The 21,806-nt window shown below is 37.2% G+C and overlaps 1 protein-coding gene across 1 annotated transcript; it reads right to left on the bottom strand.

Annotated features, from left to right (window-relative positions):
• Positions 1–560: 560 nt before the first annotated feature.
• LOC106947002 (piggyBac transposable element-derived protein 4-like) lies at positions 561–21,802 on the bottom strand. Its single transcript, XM_015031754.1, has 3 exons — positions 21,551–21,802; positions 19,199–21,165; positions 561–573 (listed from the first exon to the last, which is right to left on the bottom strand). Exons 1-2 carry the CDS (start codon positions 21,718–21,720, stop codon positions 19,416–19,418), a joined length of 1,920 nt encoding a protein of 639 aa, XP_014887240.1. The 5' UTR covers positions 21,721–21,802; the 3' UTR covers positions 561–573; positions 19,199–19,415.
• Positions 21,803–21,806: the final 4 nt, after the last annotated feature.

Raw genomic sequence — 21,806 nt, forward strand, 5'->3', positions numbered from 1 at the left:
TCCGTCAACTGGTGCTGTGTGCAGTCAACCAAAAAGCAATAAGGGCTTTAGAGAGACGAACACTTACCACTAAGAATTTTGCTATGTTTTTGTATAAACATCTAATATTCCTCCTGCATGCTCTGCTGCTGCTGGTAGCTTGTAGCGTCTCAGGGACTTGAGGAGGATCGGTCTGGACATACGTATCCAGAAGACTCCCAATCAATGTCTGGAAATGTTGAGCTCTCTTTCTAAATTCACTCACATGAATAAGTTCAGAGGAGAAGAATAGATGTTAAATTAAAGGTGCGCTTATATATATATTACTGTATATTTTGTAACTATAGCTTTTTTTTTTCATCTTGATTTACCACAAACTAAAGGCGCTTTAAGAAAGAAATTCCTCAAGATCTGCACAGGAGTACATCTGACTGGTTGAGCTTTTCACACAGCTGAATGAAGGAAGGAAGCCTTTAAACTTCCAGGATTCATTTTTAACTTAAGGGGTGAAGTAAAGTCAGGCAAGCAGAGGGAAATGAAATGATTTAAATGAAGCTTTGCTGCATAAAGAATGATTTAATATTTAATGCTTTACTATTTAAATGAGGAAGGAGGGAAAAGGGAAAACTGCAATCCACATAGCAACTCTGATTTATGTAAATATTGGAGGTGGAAGTGCCATTATTATATAATTATCCTTATTATACATCTCATTTTGCCAAAGTTTTATGGGATGGGTTCTTTTAAATGTGTTTGGGTTTAAAATAATATTTGTCATGAGAGCAATAAAAGACGTTTAACTTGCAACTAAATTATTTTGGAAACAACTACTTATGAGTTTGTATCATTGAAGGTAATATTATTAATGAAAACTAGAAGGATTTAAATGTTTGGCAGCTACTTTATTCGATTCACTTAACTTTTACATCTCTTGAAAATTCACCATTCAACCAAGATGCAAGATGCTACTCACATTTTGCTCAGAATAGGGTCTTTGGGTTCAATTTGGTCACAAAAAGAAAAAAGAAACAAAAAAAGTTTTGAAATGTAATCTGGGGAGCAAATTTGTTTTTCATGACACTGTAAATGCAAACACAATTTAGTGGTCCACCGCATAATTGGAAGTCCCAGGATAAAGAGCTGCAGCATGAATTTTTAATGCGCCGAGTTCAACAACCGTCTTTGAGATTTAGTATTCACACAGAGTCATGAGGGACAGTGAACATTCAGAGAAGAAAACTTTGAGCTGAAGCAAGAAAAACAAGGTTTTATCTCACCGGAAGCCTGGATGCAAGGTTGTTGTGTAAATGACATGAAAATACTCTGGCTTCTTAGTGTATATATTGAGACGCTTTGAGATGACGTGATGCGAATTGACTCTACATACATGAATTGAATTGAACTAAATCGAATCTAAACACTTGAAAATTAGAAGTCAAGGCCCTGTTTCACATAACAAAAATAACATGGTTAGTATGTGCGCTGTGTCATCATTAATTAAGTAATCTGAGTATGAGAAATGTTGGTATGCAAATGTGAATTTGATGGTCATATATCCATGCCTTTTGGAGATGGATAATTATGTTTTAACGTAAAAAGGAAGAAATTAGAACTTATCCGTTTTGGGTTTTCCATGTTTGCTTTCTCCATTCCTGATTTGTAATCCCATCCATGCTTTGGATTCCTTACAATTGATGATGGAAAGGTCAGAAATAGTGTCACAAGTACAAGGAACTCTTTAAGGTGCTCATTACATGACCTCTCTTTGTGTTTCTGACCTTTCATTTCCTCTGTTGGTGCTGGAATAGTCAGCTACCATTAACAAGCAGATGAATGCAAAATCAACGTCGTGCACAAATGCAATTAAACATGCAGCAGATGTGTGTGGACTGTAAGAGAGGGCTGATTGGTGAATTAAAAAAACAAGTGAAGTGAGTTTTACTAATCAGCATATGAATGTGTTTAGCTGTGTTAAGAAAAGCAGTTACTTCTTCTCCTAAATCAGTTAAGGTCCTCCACCTTTATTCAATTATCGTAACTATCTCCCACGATTTACATACTGTACACTGGCACACAAAGACAGTTCTTGAATAATTCATTGTGCATCACACTGGCAGCACTTTTCATATGGAGATGGGAGAAAGGGAAGTTGGAATTCAAGGCTGGCTAGTTTTAATTGTTAGTTCTCGGCGACTATGCAGATTTTTTTTCTGCAACAAAGAACAAAGAGGAGCAGGTTCAACGGCCACAGTCTAACTCCTAAAACGACTGTATCCTCCTGCTAAAGGCAAATCCATAGAAGAAAAATGAGAAAGCGAGGGCAAACTCTGCTATAGATTTATAATTTTTCATTCCGTCACAAAACAGAGCATTAATCTGTCTCAAGAGGAGCACACGTCTGACCCTGACATCATTTACTTCCCTTTCCTCTTTCATGTCCTTCCTGCTTCTGCTGCATTTCTATTCTATGCAGTCAAAAGAAATTATGAAATGCACATTTAATTTTGCTGATGAAAGGAGGTTTTAACATACAGATGCAACACTCACATGCATCAGAAGCTGGATTTTTTCTCCCTCACCGATTTTGATCACATTTTACCTCCTCAAACCTGAATATGGAGCAACACAACATGTCACAGTTCAGCCGCTCATATTCAATATGAAAAATATGCCGATGTGTGTGATTGTAAATTTGCATTTCAATAAATGGGCCACTGTTAGTTTCAGAAGAGATAATGCCTCTCAAGAACACGGTAATAACACAGATATTTCTCTCTCTCTCTTTTCCTGGTTATGAATCGATAACACAGATCCTGCTGCTATAGTGACACACCAAGAAATAATCTCCATCCGCTCAGTATGTATGAGTATTTTCATAACACAGAGTCATCAGTTAGTCTGTAACACTTCATGATCAATTACAGCATGATAATAATGTTTGAAGAATCAGAGAAATGTGTGCCCACTTCTATCTGATCCTCACCGTTCTTTTATGAGGCCTCTTCTCTGACTATGGTCTCTGACTTGAACAAAACAATCACAGTTTCATGGAGCTGCATGATTAAAGAAAGTAATAATTAGTACATTTGGTCAAGCTGATTTGAACAAAGTACCACAGGTGTAATTATAACAAGAATGACCTTTTTCTACATTACTAATTAGGTTGAGAGAGTAAAGGAGCATTTGTTACCAGACTTTCTTTCTTTAACTGTTGGGTGTAATATCAAAATGCAAGTAGGGCATTTTATTTAAAGAAAATAAAAGAGCTTTTCAACAGGTTTGTTTAAACTGCATGATTAAACTATTATAAAATACTACCACCTTTTGGACAGAACAGAAAATCCCTCTTTTAGGTAAACTTTACTTTTAGCAGGTCACTCCAAATAACCTGTGACCTTGCTAGGTCAGATCCTAAGGTTTAAGTTTGACAGCATGATGTGTGAAAGTTTCTCTTAGGTAGCCGCTTAATGTTCTTCACCTGAATTGCTGGGAAATAAATGAATCAAAAGTAGAAAATCTCATGTCACTTATTGTTTTTTAGATTTTTTTTTTTTACTTTATTTAATTTTCTTCATTTACTTTTAATGTATTGTGACATTTTCAAAAATAAACCACATAAAAAAATGTTCTATGTAACTTCTTTTAATATTCTCAGTTTATAAAATTAATTGTGAAGTCCTTACCCAAATGTGGCCGGTCTCAGCAGTGCCAGTAATTTCCATGTGGTAACAAATTACACAGAGATAACAGATACAATCCCTGCTCATGTTCAAAGCCAGAATCCCTACCAAACATCCCACATACTGGACTGTGATCTGGGTTAATGCCATTTATCAAATACCATCATTTAATCATCGTCTCATGACGTTTTACCCTACTCACATAAGACCTCAAAAACATCACCACTACAGTCTTTTTCTCTACAAAATCAAAATGTGTGATGCATTAAACTGACGAAAGTCACTCTTTATTACATTAAATAGCCTTCACTGTTTGTAGGAAATCATTATGGCTACAGATTTCTTCAAGGCTTATCCTGTACGTCCCAAATGTAATAAAGGGGGATCTTACACTCCCCAGGCCCTGGCAATTGGAAATCAATCATGATTAATTGATCGGTTTGGTCCTGGGGATTTAACCTCGTCATAAAATCAATTGGCCCTGACCAGAACGCAACAAAAATCGACCAACTAGTTCTGGACCCTCATCCATTGGGCTGCGGTGAAAATCAATTAGAAAAATTAAAAGGTATCAAAGCAAAGGTATTTATTAATCATGTTCTTAATTTCCATAGCAGTCTATAACTACAGGGCAGACACAATGTGATGATGAGCCAATTTAACAGCTTAAAATTATTTTTTTTTCTCGTGTCTTCTTTCTGAAAGGTGAATTAATGGACAACTTAGCTAATTAATATGAGAGACAAGACACTAAAAACTCCTAGAAGTGAGCCAGATATTTTATGCTGAATAAAAAAATAAAAAATAAAAATAAAAAACTTTTTCTCTCAGATGTTTCAGGTAAATCTGTATAAGCCAAGACATCACAATCTGTACAGTCTTTGTTAGAAGGAACAAAATTCTTACTGGATACTGAATTTGAAATTATAAAAAATCTAAAAATGTATATATATATATTTCCCAATGTTCCTGTATTTAACATGTTGAAATACTTCTGTCGTAAAATAAGACAGGTTTTGCCTGAAATAATGTCAATGAGAAAAAACTGCACATCTTTTTAACATATATATATAATACCTTGTCCTAACTATACCATGGAAAACATAAAGCACTTTGCAGTATTAAATAAAATTGTTTCCTCAATACTTTGAGCATTTATGTGTATCTTGACATGCAGCTATTCAATCACTGACTGTGTATCGTTTCTGGTGAGAAAAAATTTAAATTACAGCAACCAGAAAACATCAACAGACTCCCTGCTGCTCCATTTACAGCTGACATCCAATTAAATAAAAAAAAAGAATTGCTCGTGTTGACATCCATGGCTGGCAGTCAAAATACCGTTCTCAGAAAAAGGTGAGGTTGACAGGGAAAGTACAAGCAGTGAATAGCTTGTTTATGCAAAACAAGATAAGACAGTTTAAATTGTAGCACATTTTTATACAGCTCCTTAGTTATACTTTTATTTTCTGCATGTCCTTCTTCCCGTCGACTTACTGAGTAAAGGTCACTAATGTAAAAAAACATAAATAAAAATCTAAACATTTTGAGTGAATTAAATATCACAATCTTGGTATGATTTTCACCACTTACCAGAAAAAAATAAAATAGTGAGCATTTTTACTACAAAGATTGCTATGCAGGAAACATGAGTGAGCTTCACTGGGGGAAAATAATCATTTACAGAGTACCAATATAACCCTTTTTGCCACTGGATTAAGAAACATTTTTTTTATTATTTAATGCACAGAACAACCCAAACTTGAGGAAGAGCATCAAGACAACAAATTAGGCACAACAAAGTTTCTCAGGTAAGAGAGCATTCTTTAAATGTCCTTTTTATTTTTTTTTTTACTTTTTATGGCCTCTTTCCCAAAATATTTCCACCATAAACTTACAAAGACAAGCCACATCTGAGCTCCCTCCGGCCATTCACATAAATAACAAGCGAAGACAGTCATACTCCACACAGCTGCAGGTTTTTATAACATACCTGGCGGTGCAGGACGACAGGAGGTGTTGTTGGCATTCAGCACTTCACATTAAATCTGCATGGGAAATTTACCCTGTGTCATTCTTTTTAAAAAAATAATCATAATACAAACTCTGTGTGGCGATCAAATTGTTGGCCCAGCAAACATTTTAAATTTAAGCTATCTCACCTTTTGATGTTCTCACTAACTTTGGAGTTGTGTCCAAACGCTGACCTGTCACTACATATATAGCTCTCTACGTTGTTTTGTCTCTGTGTCTGAGCTAAATGAAGGAAGAACATTTCAATGCAGATTCTGTCTTCCATTCATGTTAAGCACCTGTTTTCAGGCAACTTTTTTTCCTGATTTCCTCCACCTACTCACAGAATAAAAATGGCACATCCAGCTTCATCCTTTGAGATCATACTCGAGCTGCAGAGGTAGCTATCCCTGCTTTAGTCTCTGGTCTCCATTGTGCTGATGCCTGAGTTAAGTTGCATTCTCTGCTGCTTTGTGGTCACTTTTGAGCTTCCAACCTTCTTGCATATTCTCAGTCCTATTATGAGTCAAGAGCTGTAACATAACTGTAACAGAAAAGTTATAACATGTTGAGATATGTGTTTTAACAGTACATCAATGCAGTTTATTAATAAACGAATGCCCTTACATTCATTGTGGTTTGAGTCTTTAGCTAAAGGCAACAATGTAAATCTACCCCCGTGATGAAACAATATGATTTCTGTGTGTCATTTTCTCCCACTTCACAAATACAGAGTTCTGTGATCTGGTCATTATGTGTTTGTTGTTGTAATCTGACACAATGTGCATAAATTCAGATGAAATTTTCTCTGACATATTGTTGGTATCCGTTTTAGTAGAAAAAAAAAAACTCAGATAGAGAAGGGGACTGGCTGCAACGAGAAGGTGAATGTGAGCAACAGAAGGAGATAAAAAGAGCAGAGGAAGAGGTTAAAGGTGAGACAATGAGGGAGAATGAGATGTTTTGTTTGATTGAAGATGATGTCTGTGCTGCATTCAGGTCAGAGTTCGGGCTTCTGAGCACTTAATGAGTTGTCGGCTGAATCGCCAACACAAGGACGGCATACAAAAAGCTTCAACGGTAATCTCCAACATAATAGACTTCTCCGTCGTCCAGAGCTAGATCAATGCACGGATTGAGTGGGCAAGGACAGAGACATTTTCCTTTTCCTCCTGCCAGAGATGAAGGCCATGTGCAACTTAACCACATTCTGTTTCAAGACCACCAAGTGGCAGAATAGTCCAAGGTTTTTGATCGACACCCAGGATATTACTGTCACTCTGTAATTTCTACTTCCTTTTCCATTCTCAGTGCTGTCTCTGTCACAAAGCAATGTTAGATGTGAAATGATAGATGTGAAAAAGTGTGATCTACTCTCTTATGAGTTTATTATCTTTCACAGTAAGGGAGGAGCGAACATAGAGAGGTGTTCACCGGGATTCCCTTACACAGTGGGGACTTTCTCAAAGCGCTAAAGAGGGCCAGAAGGGATGCAGGTCCAAAAAAAAGAATGCAGGTCAAGAGTGTCAGACACCAAACAGAGCACTGTATTCACTGTGCAAAGACATTTCCACAATGCTAGAGAGGAAAGAGAAGTGTACTAGCAACTGACCCAGTGTTATGGAAATGCATGATTAAAAGGCTGAATTGTCGTTTTTGTTTCACCAGTGGTGGACTTTTTGGGAGCAAAGCGGATCTCTCCTCGCACGTATGTGTGGGTGAGCATTGAGTGTTGCAGCGTGCATATCTGGCAGGACATTGTGTGTCTGTGAATGTGCACTGACGGTTGTTTGCTCCCTATCAGTGTGCCACCAATTGTCAGACTCTTTCAAATCGGCAACAAAAGCCCTTTTCCCAAATGTTCCCTCATCACAGATACGCTGCTCTCTTCTTGAATGAAGCTAAGCTAGCACTACACAGACAAAGCCCGGATAAATGGGGCAACACAAAAAAGGATTTATCAACTCATGTACACACAGAAGTATCTCAAGAGGTGTGAAGAAAGTGAGATCCGCAGAGCGGAAGGAAGGGGGTGCATGGGAAGAAAGAGTCCCACTGTAGTGGGGAAATGTTCCCATAGCTGCAGTCGTGGTTCTTCCCACCACAACTCTTATTATGATCTGGAAGGGAGTTCTGGCCACGACCCGTGTGGTCGCTGCTACAGCCTGACCCAGTCCAGATGGCCTCTTCTCTGCCTCACCCCTCTGCTGGGACAGTGACAGACGAGCAGCATCGCTTACGGTGTGCAGGACGGCTAGAAAGACAGAGAAGACGTGTTTTAAAACCAGGAAAAATGTCAAGATTAATCAGGAAATGCATCAACATTTAAAATGGTGCCATTCAGTGAGCCCTTAAAACTTCCCAAATGTAAAACAATCAAACCAAACCAGACAGTTGTTGCGTGTTCACTTGCGCAACTCCACAATTCGCTTCCAGATGTCTTGACTTATTTCTCCAAAGACGATTAAAACAATATGTTTAAAATGTTTAAAATGTGAAAACATTTCGGAGAGCTAACACAACAATCCCGTCTAAGGAGATTTGTGGCACAGATTTTCAGATGAGTGCTGACAAGCTGCCATGAAATCCTGTTCAATTCAACTGTTGTTTCCAGTCGGCTGTCGTAGTAATTACAGTCGATAGCAGAGTACTTGAAACCTTTGTTTTTAACAGTCAGCATTGAAGGATGCACCAATCGATACTTGTACAGGAGCAATTTGTCAGACACAATCTGAAAACAATGTGAAGGAGGTTGGTTGCAATGATAAACTGAGGGAGAAATCTACAAGTTTTCATTAGCTCTGCCGAGCTTTGCTTTGAGCTCAGCTCATTGTTTAGCAGTAAATGCTCAGCAAAGTATTTCCTGGAGCGCGCAGAAATAAATCGAACAATGCATCGTATCGCCTGTATCTTAAAATCTAATTTCATAGATTTTCTGACGTCACCATTTTGAAATAACCAATAGTATTTCTGGCTTCACAAAGACAAACGCTGCATATAGACTCACTGATGCTCTCTGTGTTATTGAGAATGAAACCAAAGACAATTAGGAATAACAAATCTGCAACATGCGCCCTTATTAGGTGGTTGGGGGAAGCAGGAGGCCTTCAGTGTCTCAGGAGGTTGGAGAATTGCCTATTAACTGCTGACTGTCTTGATCATTACTATTACTTATGGTATGTAAGGGCTCTATGCTACAGCAACTGTTTAATTGGATCCATTACTCAGGTTTACACCTGGGGGAACATACAAAGAAGAACAGAAAATCATGTCCATGTTTATGTGGATGTACACAGGGAAGAGCTTTCATGTGTATTTACACATAAAAGTGTAAATTTTCAATCGTTTCTCGTTTCTTCTTCTGCTTTATTGCAGTAGTTTTAAAGAAGAGAGACGACAGAGCTTAGAAAGCCTTTAAAGGCCATCTATTTTAATTTAAATCTGGTCTGGTGGAAGAACTGAGCAGCTGGCTGGTGGTACGCGTGCTGCTGACATCAACCTTTTATTTTATCCAAAACCTCTTCTGTATAGGAGATGTGCTGGGAAATAATTATTTACAGCTTGAATTATGGATCTTTTATTTTCTAGAAAATACTTGCAGTGTAGGGACACCTACTGGATGATGAGTGTAGTGAGAGTTTAAAGAACAAGTCAAATTTTTTGACTGGGACACAAATATCAGTACCTCCATCACAATGGAGGGAGATGTACACGTGTCTCAATCGTGACTGGCGTTCTTAAAAAATGTCTTGCTTCCGTTTGTCCCTTCACTGCTTTTAGATATGAGAACAAGTTGTTACTTGGCGTATTCTAACCCTTCGAAGAGTTTATCCACATCCAGACAAGATATTCCCTCGTCCTGGAAAATACATGAGTTAGAGCTGATTTGTTGGAAGAAGAGGATGATTTCATCCGTCCCCTTTCTGCTTTGTTTTTTTTTTTTTTTTTACAAGTGAGGCTGTATTGATTCAATGTAATGGTGTTTTTCTTTGGAGGTTGTGATAGTAGACAGAAGAATAGAAGATTAAAGCACACCTGCCCCTCTCTCACTGCCATTATTTTTCCAGATTGATAGACTGCAGTGATTTCACCAGTGCTCAATATATCTCTGTGCTGCAATCAAATTGGTTAATCATTTTCAGTCATGGCTAAAATATGGAGTAAATTTTAAGCAATACATATTGCAAACGAAACATCTGTGTTACTCTATTTTTTTAAATGATTGTAATTTGACTTAAAAAAAAACAGTACTTTCACAAATGAAGCTACAGAGAACTACGTCAGAATAAATAAAAACTTTCTGTTTGACCTGCTCATTGAAACTTTGAAGTCCTATCTGAATTTAGGTGAAAATGCAACTTTTGTCAGACAAAATCTTAGTTTTCCACTTTCAGATTTTTCTATTACTGTCTTTGTTAGAAGAGAAATAGGTTTAGAATTTTCTCTGCAAAATGACTCAACCGCAAAGTAATTTTTCTTTCCACTTACTTTAAGTCTAAAAACTTGGCCTCCACTAGAGTGCAGCAGCGTCTTTGTGGACCATAATGAAAACTGACAACGTTTCAGTCTTAGGTTTTGTTAAAGGAGCTGATAAAATCACATTCTACCCTTCTTCTTTAGTTCCTGTAGAGAAGAAAAAATATTCCCGATTAAGATCTCACTTTCTACGGTAAAAAAAAGTGCACAAAAGAATTGATGGTTACCTTATCCCATCTGCAGGTGGTGGGATGTGAATTATGTATTTTCCAGGCACGTGTCATATTTTTTTTTTTCAGTTGTTATAAAATATAAAATTCAATTTATCACAAATTTGGCTTTGCAATAAAAATAGCAAAGTTCAATTTTATTTCAATGCCATATTTTCTCTCACAGAGGTTTTTAGATTGCTTCAAACCTAAAAAGTATTGAAGTAAATAATTCAATATTTTAATACATAAAATATTTAAGTATTAAATGCGGCAACTAATGTTACCGGTGAAGCATGACCTGTCGCGGCCGCCAGGGGGAGTCAAGAACTTTTTTTTCTTTTTGCTTGTATAAACAATGATTTCTACGTGATCAAATATATGTTATTGTAAAAAAAATCACAACTTTAAAGTGAAATTGTGATGTTTTCTTAATATAATCACATGTAAATTATTACTAAAAAAAAAAAAAAAAAGGGGGGGGAATGAAAATCTATTCCACTTTGGGGAAGTGTTTGGCAGTACTGTGAAAATGCCTCTAACTCCAGCTCAAGTCAATAAACGGGCAAAGAAAAAGACAAATTAGTCTATGCTAAACCCTGAAGTCATCTATTGTGACCTTGTTACAATAAATTGGTCAAAAGGCAGAATTGGTTTATTTCAACAAGGAATAAATATTACAGTCGTCTAAAGTTTTATAGCTCATAACAATGCTTACATAACTAGCTAGAGTGATTACTATAAACGAATGACCTAAAGACGGAAATAAATAAACAATGAGTTAATGGTGCTCAGACTGTGCATCAAAGAACCATGTTTTGGAGACTGACATCTTAACATTTCAGATTTTTTTTTTCAGTTACCCATTAAAGCCAAGATGTAGAAAATTAAACCTGCTTAATCAAGTATACACAAATTTACAGATTTTGTTTTCTATAAAATACAAGTGATAAAACTGTTTCCACGTCAACTTTTCTTGGACCATTTAAAAACACAAACACACTGTGTCCATCTAGTAACAGAGATTGTTGGATTACTAACAGATGTCGATTCAAAGAAGAGACATAGGTATGCATAACAGTCAAAAGAGCTTTTGTGTTTGGACAAGTACATCAGCGTGCCAATATCACAGCCAACAGTTTTGTTTTTTTTTTTTCCTCCAAATTAAACACAGCATTTTGCAGAATAATTACAAACAGAGAATTGTAAGACATAAAGGTTTTATCAGAGAAACATATGCCCCGACGTTCAGCAATGAAAGCTGAGTGCCAGAGTTAAACATTGCCAGGTCTAAATATCTCAGGTTACCTTTGGGAATGCAAGTGCTGAATGTCTTGTTTGTGTTGTAATAGTGAATTATGACCAACATCCAAGAAGGGAAGATCAGCTTTCCACAGATGTTCTGATCAATCCTGGGTCATATCAAAGAGGGATCTGAAAGAAATCAGTGAGGTCAGAGGTTAAGGAAATTGAGAGTTTATTCTCTGTAAATCATTTGTTAACATAAGGCTTATTAAGTAAATACCACCAAAGAACTAACATTTGAAATTCAAGCATCAGTTCTGATTTTTGAAATTGTCTTTTAGTGGATTATCGCAACACTTAATATGTTTCTTTGGCAGGATTTTACTCCTGATCTGGCTACAACTTTTTCTGCTCAAATTTAAAAACCGACTTTAAAGTAATTAGTGGTCAAGTTATGAAAAGTTGGGGAACTGTAACACCTCTGCAGGAAAAAAAGTGTAGATGCCTAAACTGTAATGTGTGTGACTGGGAGAAAGGGGTGAATGGACACAAAACAGCAAAAGAGGATGTCAGAGTCTAACATGTGGAAGCTATAAAAAAAGAAAAAGATGCTTTGAAAGTTTTGTGACAGATCCTAGTAGGAAGGTCTGGATCTCACAGACTGTTTTTATTTTGTAGCTTATTTTCATATTTATGGCTGTAAAACAACCAATAAAAGCCATGCTTATCAGTGTCCCAAAGACTGAAGAAGTCCTGTTTAATGTAAAAAATGTTCTTCCAAACCTTTATTTGGTCTGTTTTAGATGTCTGTCTGACAGGAGGAGTCAAAGGGAGATCAGAGAAAATGGATGGATTTCAAGAAAGCTGCACAGGATGATTCTGCAGCTTCTCTTACACAGATAGATCTGCCTCTGTCCTTTTTTTCTGATTGTTGTCAGAGCATGAACATTTTCTGTCTTCCTTTTATTTTTTCAGCAACCTGCATCCGTTTTCCTCATGAAGTAATGTTAAAAACATGTCTGTTAAAATGATAGTTACTTAATAGAAACAATGATCATATTTCACCATCAGTTCAGATACCAAATTTGGATAATTTTCCCACATTTTGATATTCCATCATCTGGATTCTTGAAATCACCAATATATAGATAAATAATTACATTTTGAATTTCTGCACAGGTGCTTAAAAGGCCACTAATTTTCAACTTCTTGATTAAATTTAACTTACAACAAACTAATAATGCCATTATTACTGTCAATAAAAAATGCATTATTATAAAAAATAAAATAAAAATGTTTTGTCAAGAACATCAAGTACAAGTATTTTAATTTAAAAAAATAAAAAAAGTGTATTTTTGTTTAATGGTCATTCTATTTTGTTCAGGATGAGGTAAGTGTAAAGAACAGTGGGTTCGTGAAACAGACTGATGACAGAAAGACGAAAACACTGCAGGGTTATTTTTGTCTAATCATAAACATCATTTGTCCTGGAGTTAACGTCTTCCTGCTGTCATTTGTGAAAGGATGGCCTAATTTTCTGCAGCAGAATAAACAAAGATCCACCGTGTCACTTTGTTTGCACAAGATGTTTTACAGCTTAACAGAAAGACAAATTTAAAGTTAAAATAACAAGTGTAACGTCATGTTTTTTTTCCTTTCTTTTTTCTACTGCTTAGATCCTCCTCCTTCAGGCCTGAAGTACTGAGGATCTGCAGAGGTCTCCAAACTGCTCAGCAGCAAAATAGACATGTAGATTTCATCTGTGTTCCATGTTGGAACCACATGTTTTCAGTCTTCATGTTTTCATTAGCTGGATGTTTTCACAAAAACATGAAGGACTTTTTACTCTCTGTAACATTTCAGCAGAAACTCCGACATGCTCTCCTTCCGTTGATATTCATGTCTACGTGTCTGTGCAGACATGTAAGTGGACGGGCCTCTTTGCTTCAAACATGTGTTGTATAGCTAATGATTTGGTCATAATATTGTGCAGATGTTCATTTCCCCCCTTTTTTCCTCAGAGTTATTAAGATGATCATCAGTTAGACAAATGGCGTTGGTGCTTTTGCAGATCAGTTATGCAGTAACCTAAGATGAAACACACAGCTGTAAGTGTGTTAGGAACAGAGTCAAAGGAAAGCAGGAAGTAGATTTCATGGTCGGCCTCAGTATTTCCATTTTCCTCTCTCGTCTAAGGACAGCATTGTTTCAGTCCTGCCCAGTTTTACCCAACTTCGTCTTTAAGACCTATCAAATTTAACACAGTTCATTAACTATTAAACAAAGTCAATGGTTTTATTTGCTTCCCTCAGTTGTGTGTATTTATATATCGCTTGTGGAAAACATGACAGCTGTTCAAAGTGGAGTGAAATGCAGCCTGAGACGTTTTAATCAGTACTTGCAGAGGAACCTCCAGTTTGTTTTTGTCCCCTCATGCTTCAAAGCAGCACCTCTTTCACACATACTACTTGGAACACAAACACACCCATTACTATTTTATGAGTTTTTGACTGTGACTAATGTGGGGCAGCCTAATAGTAAGGCATTACAACCAGACATAAGCGGTCATGTCTGAGGCAAACACTAAAAACACACTACAATTAAGATCAAATCCTGCTGGTGTTGTGGATGAAAAACATAAAGTTATCTAAAATGATCATATTCTAATGGTCACCCCTTCTGCTTGGCGTTTCTAGATATTCTGCTTCAAGCTCATATCATATAGTCACCAGTTTCTGCTAACAGAAACTTTTATTGTTGCTACTGCTGACAAAGAGCCAGCTGATAGATTTCAGAGGAGCAGGTCAAAATTTGAACATGTATGTGAGACCAAACTCGCGCTGCATGACGTGTCTCCTTGTCCAGCACAGAGGACAGTGATGAGAGACAGACAGACAAGGGTCTGCTGTTGGTCCATTTTAATGACTCTACCAGTGAAAATATGCAGACCTGCTTCTGCTCCTGTCATCAGGGCCTCCGAGGCCGACATTTACCCCCGTCTGCTTCCTTTCTGTCTATAAAATATGTACGTATGTAATCCTGTAGCAGAAGACTGAGGCAGCATTTGCATGCCTCAGTCTTCAGCTCTTAAAACCATTATATAATCCAGCTTTCTTCTAATCTAACAGGGCAATGACAACATTGAGATGCTGGTAGGATTCTTCATATTTCCACTGAAAAAGGTAGTCCACCTCTTCATTTGATCTAATTGGCAGGTATAATCCACAAGATGACACCGTCCTCTTTGTAAACCACAAACTCTTCAGGAATGTGAGCAATAAAATGCTCATTCATTTCTTTTGCTCAATCTGTGGTTGAGCAAAAGATTGCTTTTGCTCAACCACAAAAAAAAACACTAAAAAAAAAAATAACATTTGGGAAACCATCAGTCTGTGTCCTTTTCAACCCAAAGATTCTCACCCACTTCTTTTGGACTGAGCGTTTAAAAGATACTAGATTCTCCGTGGAACTACAGAAAGCGAATGGACTTAAAAAAAAAAAGCTTTAAATAAAGAAAAACAAAAAGCAAGAAAAAGAAACATACTCTCAATTGTGACTGGAGGTGATGAGAAACAAACAGACTGTCAGTGCGATTAAAGCCCCGTTCTGTCTCAGATGTCTCTAATGAATTCAGTAAATCTGCTTGAAGCAGTGAGCAACTGTTTTGACCATGGTAATTACTTGTGCATTAGTTTTTCATGCTCACCTGACCATGTCAATGAAAGCTCACATGCTCTTTAGACACAAAGAAAGTACGCTGCTAAGACAAGCTGTTTTTACAGCAGCGTTTTCCACCTCTGTACTACAAAAATTACATAAATTATTATCGTGATTTTACCCCTGAGCATTGTTTTGATGCTTCAGCTGCCTCTGGACTCTCAGCGCTAATTCAGACTTGATGGCATGCATGCAGTTAAAACATAATTATTCACTGTACCATGTAGTCATCGTTTGTTCCTTTACTTAGCCTGGGAACTAAAGAAAGCCAGAAAATACAGAGGTGCAGAAACAGGTCATCTCTTCTCCCCTGGGTTTTCTTTTCCTTCTAATTCACACAGTGATGTCACCTAACGATTTGTGGGAAAACATCACGGTGGAAGCATTACAGAACCTCTGAAAGAAAGTACTTAAACTGTGTGTCTTTGCTTGTTTCTTCCTGCACGCATCAAACATACCGAAAACACTTCAGGTGGCATCTTTGACAGAGAATTATTAGCTGGTTTTGTAGCCTCTCCAGCTTTGCAGAGGAGCCTTTCAGCTCAGTGCTTCAGTATTTTAGCCTGCAGCTGTTTGATCTACTGTACGCATGGTCTAATGTGGTTTCTGGCAGAAATGGTCAGATGTTTCTGATAAAAGAATACCTTGTATAACTAACTGCAGACCATATGCTTATCACCAAACACCAGCCAAAGTCAGAAGCTGGGTAGGCACAATGGAGCGATTAGCTGCTAAAGAGTCAGATAGTTCCCAGGAGAGAGTGTGCGGATTTTATACCAAAGAAAATAGAATTTGAATGAATACATGGTGGAAATGGCCTGAACATTTTTCCCAGCTGCATTTTGCAGATAAAAAGAGGCCTAAATGTAGAGATTAAAGTTTTGTGGCAAACATCAAATCTTCAGTTAATGTGACCTGCAGATACCAGATTTAGCTTATTGCAGTTTCTCTTTAGGAACTGTAATAAACAAAGAAAGAAGAACAGCATGTGCTTATTTATCTTTGAAGCAGAGGTGACATACTGACAGGAGTGAGCAAATCAAACTTTCACAAACATATTAAAATAAAGACCAAAATGATTGTAGAGTTGACATTTTAAACGGTCATTTTAAAACAGCAATTAGCACAGTAAGAACATACACCTACGTCTATATGAATGGAAACAGAGTTTTACAGACCAAAAAAAAAAAAAAAAAAAAGTATTTCTTCAATAACAAGCTGATTAAACCTCACATTTTCATGGTGGTTAGGGACCCCAGCTAGCCCCGAATACCTAAACTCTGCGAACACTTGAAATACTTATAACTATGTATTTTAGTTGTTCAAACACCAAACATATCTAAATAGGCATTAACGCGCACAGAGAAAACCATCTTAGCGCTGCTGCTGAAGCTACACTACAGTCTTCCTCATCTCCGCTGTCGCGGGTACAACCAATCAACGCCAAGGAAAATGAATGGGGCTCGTGGATTGGCTGCTTTGCAAACGCCAGCCAATAGCGTGTTAAGTAGCAGTGCGCCTAGGTATTTTCAGCTTCCAAAGATGCATTTTCTTTTGAATATTTTGCTCTATAAAAATCTCCATGAAGAGGCAAATGTGCAATTAGTAATTTTTGAGTTATGTTGCACCGAAAAATCTGAGCATAGGTGAATCAGCAAATACTAAGGCATACTTTTCTTAAAGCTTGAAAATAGGAGATAATCAACAAAATAATCTCCCCAGATCCTGTTGAACTTCCTTGCTTTTTTATTTTTATTTTTTTATTTTTTTTTTATTTTACTTATTTGTCATATAACATTAGTTTCAGACACTGTAATTTGCTGGAGCAACTTCCTTTGATCCTCCATTTGCCCTCTTTTTTATTTTAATTGCACACTGTGCACAAAACATATGCTGCCAAAGTCCAGACAGAAAATCAACCAAACTCCTTTTTAAAAATTTAGGAACTCCTGGTGAAATATCAATCAAGTTCAGGAAAAAAAAATGCTGGCTTCTTTAAAGCAAAATTAAAAGCAATTTAGAATAGCTTAAAGCTTTAAGACAATACTCTGCCCATTTACGTTTTTCCTAAAATATGTCTCCTTTTGAGCTGGAACTGGATCTGAGTTTAAGAGGTAAAAATCATCAGCAAATTACACCAAAGTTTAAACCAACACATGACAAGAAAAACTGTAGACACAGCTGTACTTTAATTTCTCCTTGGAACCCAGGAGCACAAATGTAATGTGTGTGAAACTAATGTGACCAAAAAAAAAAAGAATCAAGTCTATTCAATTATTAACATAGCTAATAGTGTTACCTTTGTTCAAATCATTTTCAACGATGTATTTTGTAATTATCACCTCTCAACAGAAAACTGAGGGGTTTTTTTATAAATGTGTGATAAGTTTTTTATTAGAAGTATTGCTTTTCAAGCAGATTAATTGAACTGATGGGAAGATTGGAATTAGAGAAAATCCACTGATCTTTTAACCTCTCCGACTCATGGCCTGTTTTTGAGAAATATGGCTGAAAATAACACGCCCAAAATGAATTGAATGTATCTCAAGAACTACAGAGTTTATTTTTAATTGTTTTTGTATCAAAATAAAGGCAAGACCCTAGAGAATATGGTACAGCTCTAAAAAAACACCCTGCCTGTTACTGAGGAAAGTGAATTAATATGATACACAGCAGAAATTAAGCAAAATATCTATTTCCGCCTAAAAAAAAATACAGTTCAATATAGGAAGATTCCTTTCAAAGCATGCAGATGAAATCTAAAACATGTAGTAAACAACACTACACAATCTGACCTTTTACTGTGCCAAGTTTCATTAAAAAAATTAATCATAAGAGTTCTAGAGAGGCAATACTTGATGAAAATCTAGGCGAACCTTCCAAATTAGCCATTTTGGCACAATTTGTGCCATTTGAACTTTCTCAGGTTTTTTTCTGTAGAATCTGTTTCAATCATTTATTCTTATCATAGAATAAATGATTACTTGTCATAGATAAGTAATTACATCTAATAATTGTTTTTGGGGTTTCCTTTGAAAAATCCACATTGCATTCATTCATAAAAAGAGAAAAAATAGACAAATTGCAATAGTCTGAAAATGGAACAGATTTACTCACAACAACAATTATGTCAGAGTTGACACCTATTAAACACAGCAAATAACACAGAAAAGACAAGAGAAAGTTAGATTCTCATTACTCGCGAGGAGAACAGACAGAGATGTGCTTTCAGTTACAAATCTCCTACTGCTCTGAAGCACATTTGCCTGCCCCTCTCTTTTTATATTGTCTTTAGGATCCCTAATCACAGAGAGCGCTGTAACTCTAAAGGGAGGGGAATAACACTTCATCACACAGTCACAGCGCCAAGATTATCACTAACTAACAACACAATCTATCTCACACTAGCTTATCTAGTTCCTGACCCAGGATCAAACAGGACAAGTTGTGAATCTTCATAGCGATGGTTTTATAGCTATCTAAGAGGTCAAAGTAGGGCGTTCTGTGAAGAGCTGATGTCACTGCTCTTCTTCAGAGAGGCCCTCTGAGAAAGGAAAGCAGAGTGATTAACAACACAGAAACATTTCTTAAAAGGTATGATTAAAACAAATAATACTTAAACTAAGAACATATAAAACAAATAGTTGATAATAATATAATTTACCTAACAATTTCAAATACATTTATATAACAATGAACATGCAAATAGCAATGAAAACTAATTTGTTAAATGATATGATCACAGGAAGAAACCGATATCTCACAATTACATTACAATAACAATGCAACAGCAATAGGGCTTTTTTTTTCTTTTTTGTGGCTCTAGTGGCTTTTGTTTGACTATAAACATATGGAAAGTGGGGGAAAGAGGAGGAAGACATGCAGCAAAGGTCAACATGTTGACACAGCCATGTCGAGGACTAAAGCCTCCATATATTGGTTGCACACTCCATATCTCTGCCACTGACACACCCTTTTGAACTAACAAAAACAAACCCTCACTGTGACAGCACAGTTGTAAACAACAATTACTCATAACCTATTGCCTATTGATAAGAACATCATCTTCATTTACATATTTACATCATACCACTCATCATTTAGCATCATGCCACTCTTTGAAGCAGTTTCTTGTGGATGAAAGGCACAGAGGGACTTGGCACCTCCTGCAATAAATGGGTGTCTTCACCCTTGCAAAGCCAGCATCCTTGCATCTCCTGCAGTACTTCCGGGTTTGATTGTCGTCAGCACTTTCATAAAATTCTGGCATGCATGTCAGTGGTTGAGGTGGTGGTGAGGATGGTGTTGAGCACTCCGCAAACTCAAGCATTTCTTCAGCAAGCTGCTCTTTGAACTTTTTGTGGTCGGCTGTACCGGTGGAGGCAGGATCCTTTCTCAGTTTCAAGAGCTCCTTGTAGAGGATGAAACTATTTACTGTTGCAATGTCCATAAAATGGTAGAAAAATTTTTTGTACCATTTCATGGACTTTTGCTGTACACTGTAATAGCTGATTAGTGCATCGGACAAATCCACACCACCCATGTGTTTATTGTAATCGATGACAGAATCAGGAGCAGGTATGCTTTTAGTCTGCCACACACCACCACTTTTTACCCTCCGCTGGATAGTTTTTCCACTGAAAGCTGTGTGGACTGTGGAGCACATAGTCACCTCGCGTGTGTCCATCCACTTCACAAAAAGTAGGTTACCTCTCCTCAGCCACCGTATATCTCCCCTCTCAGCCTTTTTGGGCAGGTCGTTATTGGTGGTTTGTGGAAAACCAACACAGGTTTTTCTTATTGTTCCACAACAGCCGATGTTTTTACTACTCAGATCTTTAAAAAGTGTGGGGCTGGTGTAGAAATGATCAACAAACAGCATATACCCTTTGCCAAGCAAAGAGAACGGAAGGAGGTCCATCACTGAAGAGTACCTCAGGCCCTGCCCTGTGGTGGAGAGATTTTTACCGGTGTAAATAAAAAAATTCCAGGTGTAGCCTGTGGAGGAGTCTGCCAAAACAAAAAGCTTGTAGCCCCACTTTGTTGGCTTGTCCTTCTGATACCGTTTCATGCTATTACGGGCTTTGGACGCAACCATCTGTTCATCAATGGAGATTTTCTGGCGTGGCTGGAAGTAGGTCTGGCAGGCGGTCACAATATCGGTGTACAGTGGCTTGATCTTGAAAAGCCTGTCATACTCTGACGTGTTCTTTTTCTTCTCATTCTCCTCATCTTCTTGAGGATTGCTCAGATGAAGAGACCACAAGATGGATTCAAAACGACACCGTGTCATCTTATCTCCAGGGAAGGAGAAGTTATATGGCCATGACTTTCTCCAGTAATCTGATGCATGATGCACCCTCACGAGACTGGTGAAAATGATGATCGCCATGAAAATGTAAAAATCTTTCACTGTTAGCTCCTTCCAAATGAACTTTCTTCCAGCCCTTAGTCTTCTAGCAGCATTGGCATTGGTGTTGTCAATCAATGCACAGACTACAGAAGAACTAAAGAAAAGCTGGAAGAGGCTGAGTGGAGACCAGGAAGATGTGGTGTCAAAAGTGGGCCCGGGCATCCTGGCTGGCACAAACCTGAGTGGTTGTGGCTTTTGGTCTTCATCCTCTCTATTGTGCCATTGTTCTTCTGGTCCTGAATCACTCCGATGCCGCTTCGGACGCACAGATGTGTGAGGGGCTTTTTGTTTCCTTTTTTTCTGTGTATCTTTACACTGAAAAAGGTCTGGATGTGGCTGTGCAGGGGAAGCAGAAGAACATGGCCCCACTCGAGATGTACTGGAGGATGCTTGTCCAGATAGCTGTGGATCCTCCTCATCATCACCATCATCACTATAAAATCACATGTGGAAAAGAAATAAAAACTCAAGGATTCAAAGATTTTTATTGTCATACTACATTTGTTTGCTTGTGGTACAAAATTCAGCCTTGGGTCCCAGATTAACAAAATTACACAAATAACATAAATAATTAAGAAAATTATGTGATATAAAAATATGCTTATTCATAAAAATTCTAACAAAAAAATGTATCATGTTGTGATTTTGGTTTCTCATTTCAAGTATTCCTTTTCAGTTGTAATAGTACAATTTAATAAATTATCATTTGCTTCAAGTATCATCTCCCAGTTTTACCCCACAAAAAGTTTGATGGGCATAGCATATATACTATGAATTGTACAAAAATAAACAAAGATATAGCAAAATGGATTACAAACCTCACTGAAGTTGGAATTTCAAAATCTGGATCACTTGTATTTCCATATGAATACACTAAATCTTCCTCATCAGACGAAGAGTCGATAGGAAAGAGGTTAGCACTGTTATCAGTGGTCAATATATCCAGCACCCCCTCAGCTGTGAAAACCTTCTTCATTTTGCTGGCCATTATTTTCTCGGATGTAAAAAAAAAATTGAAAAAATATTTTTTCTCGTCTGAAAAAAATAATCCTTTATGGAGTTTGATGACAAAAA

Source organism: Poecilia latipinna, unplaced genomic scaffold (genome assembly GCF_001443285.1).
Source record: "Poecilia latipinna isolate Pla-1442-1.1 unplaced genomic scaffold, P_latipinna-1.0 Scaffold216, whole genome shotgun sequence".
Taxonomy (NCBI): domain Eukaryota; kingdom Metazoa; phylum Chordata; class Actinopteri; order Cyprinodontiformes; family Poeciliidae; genus Poecilia; species Poecilia latipinna.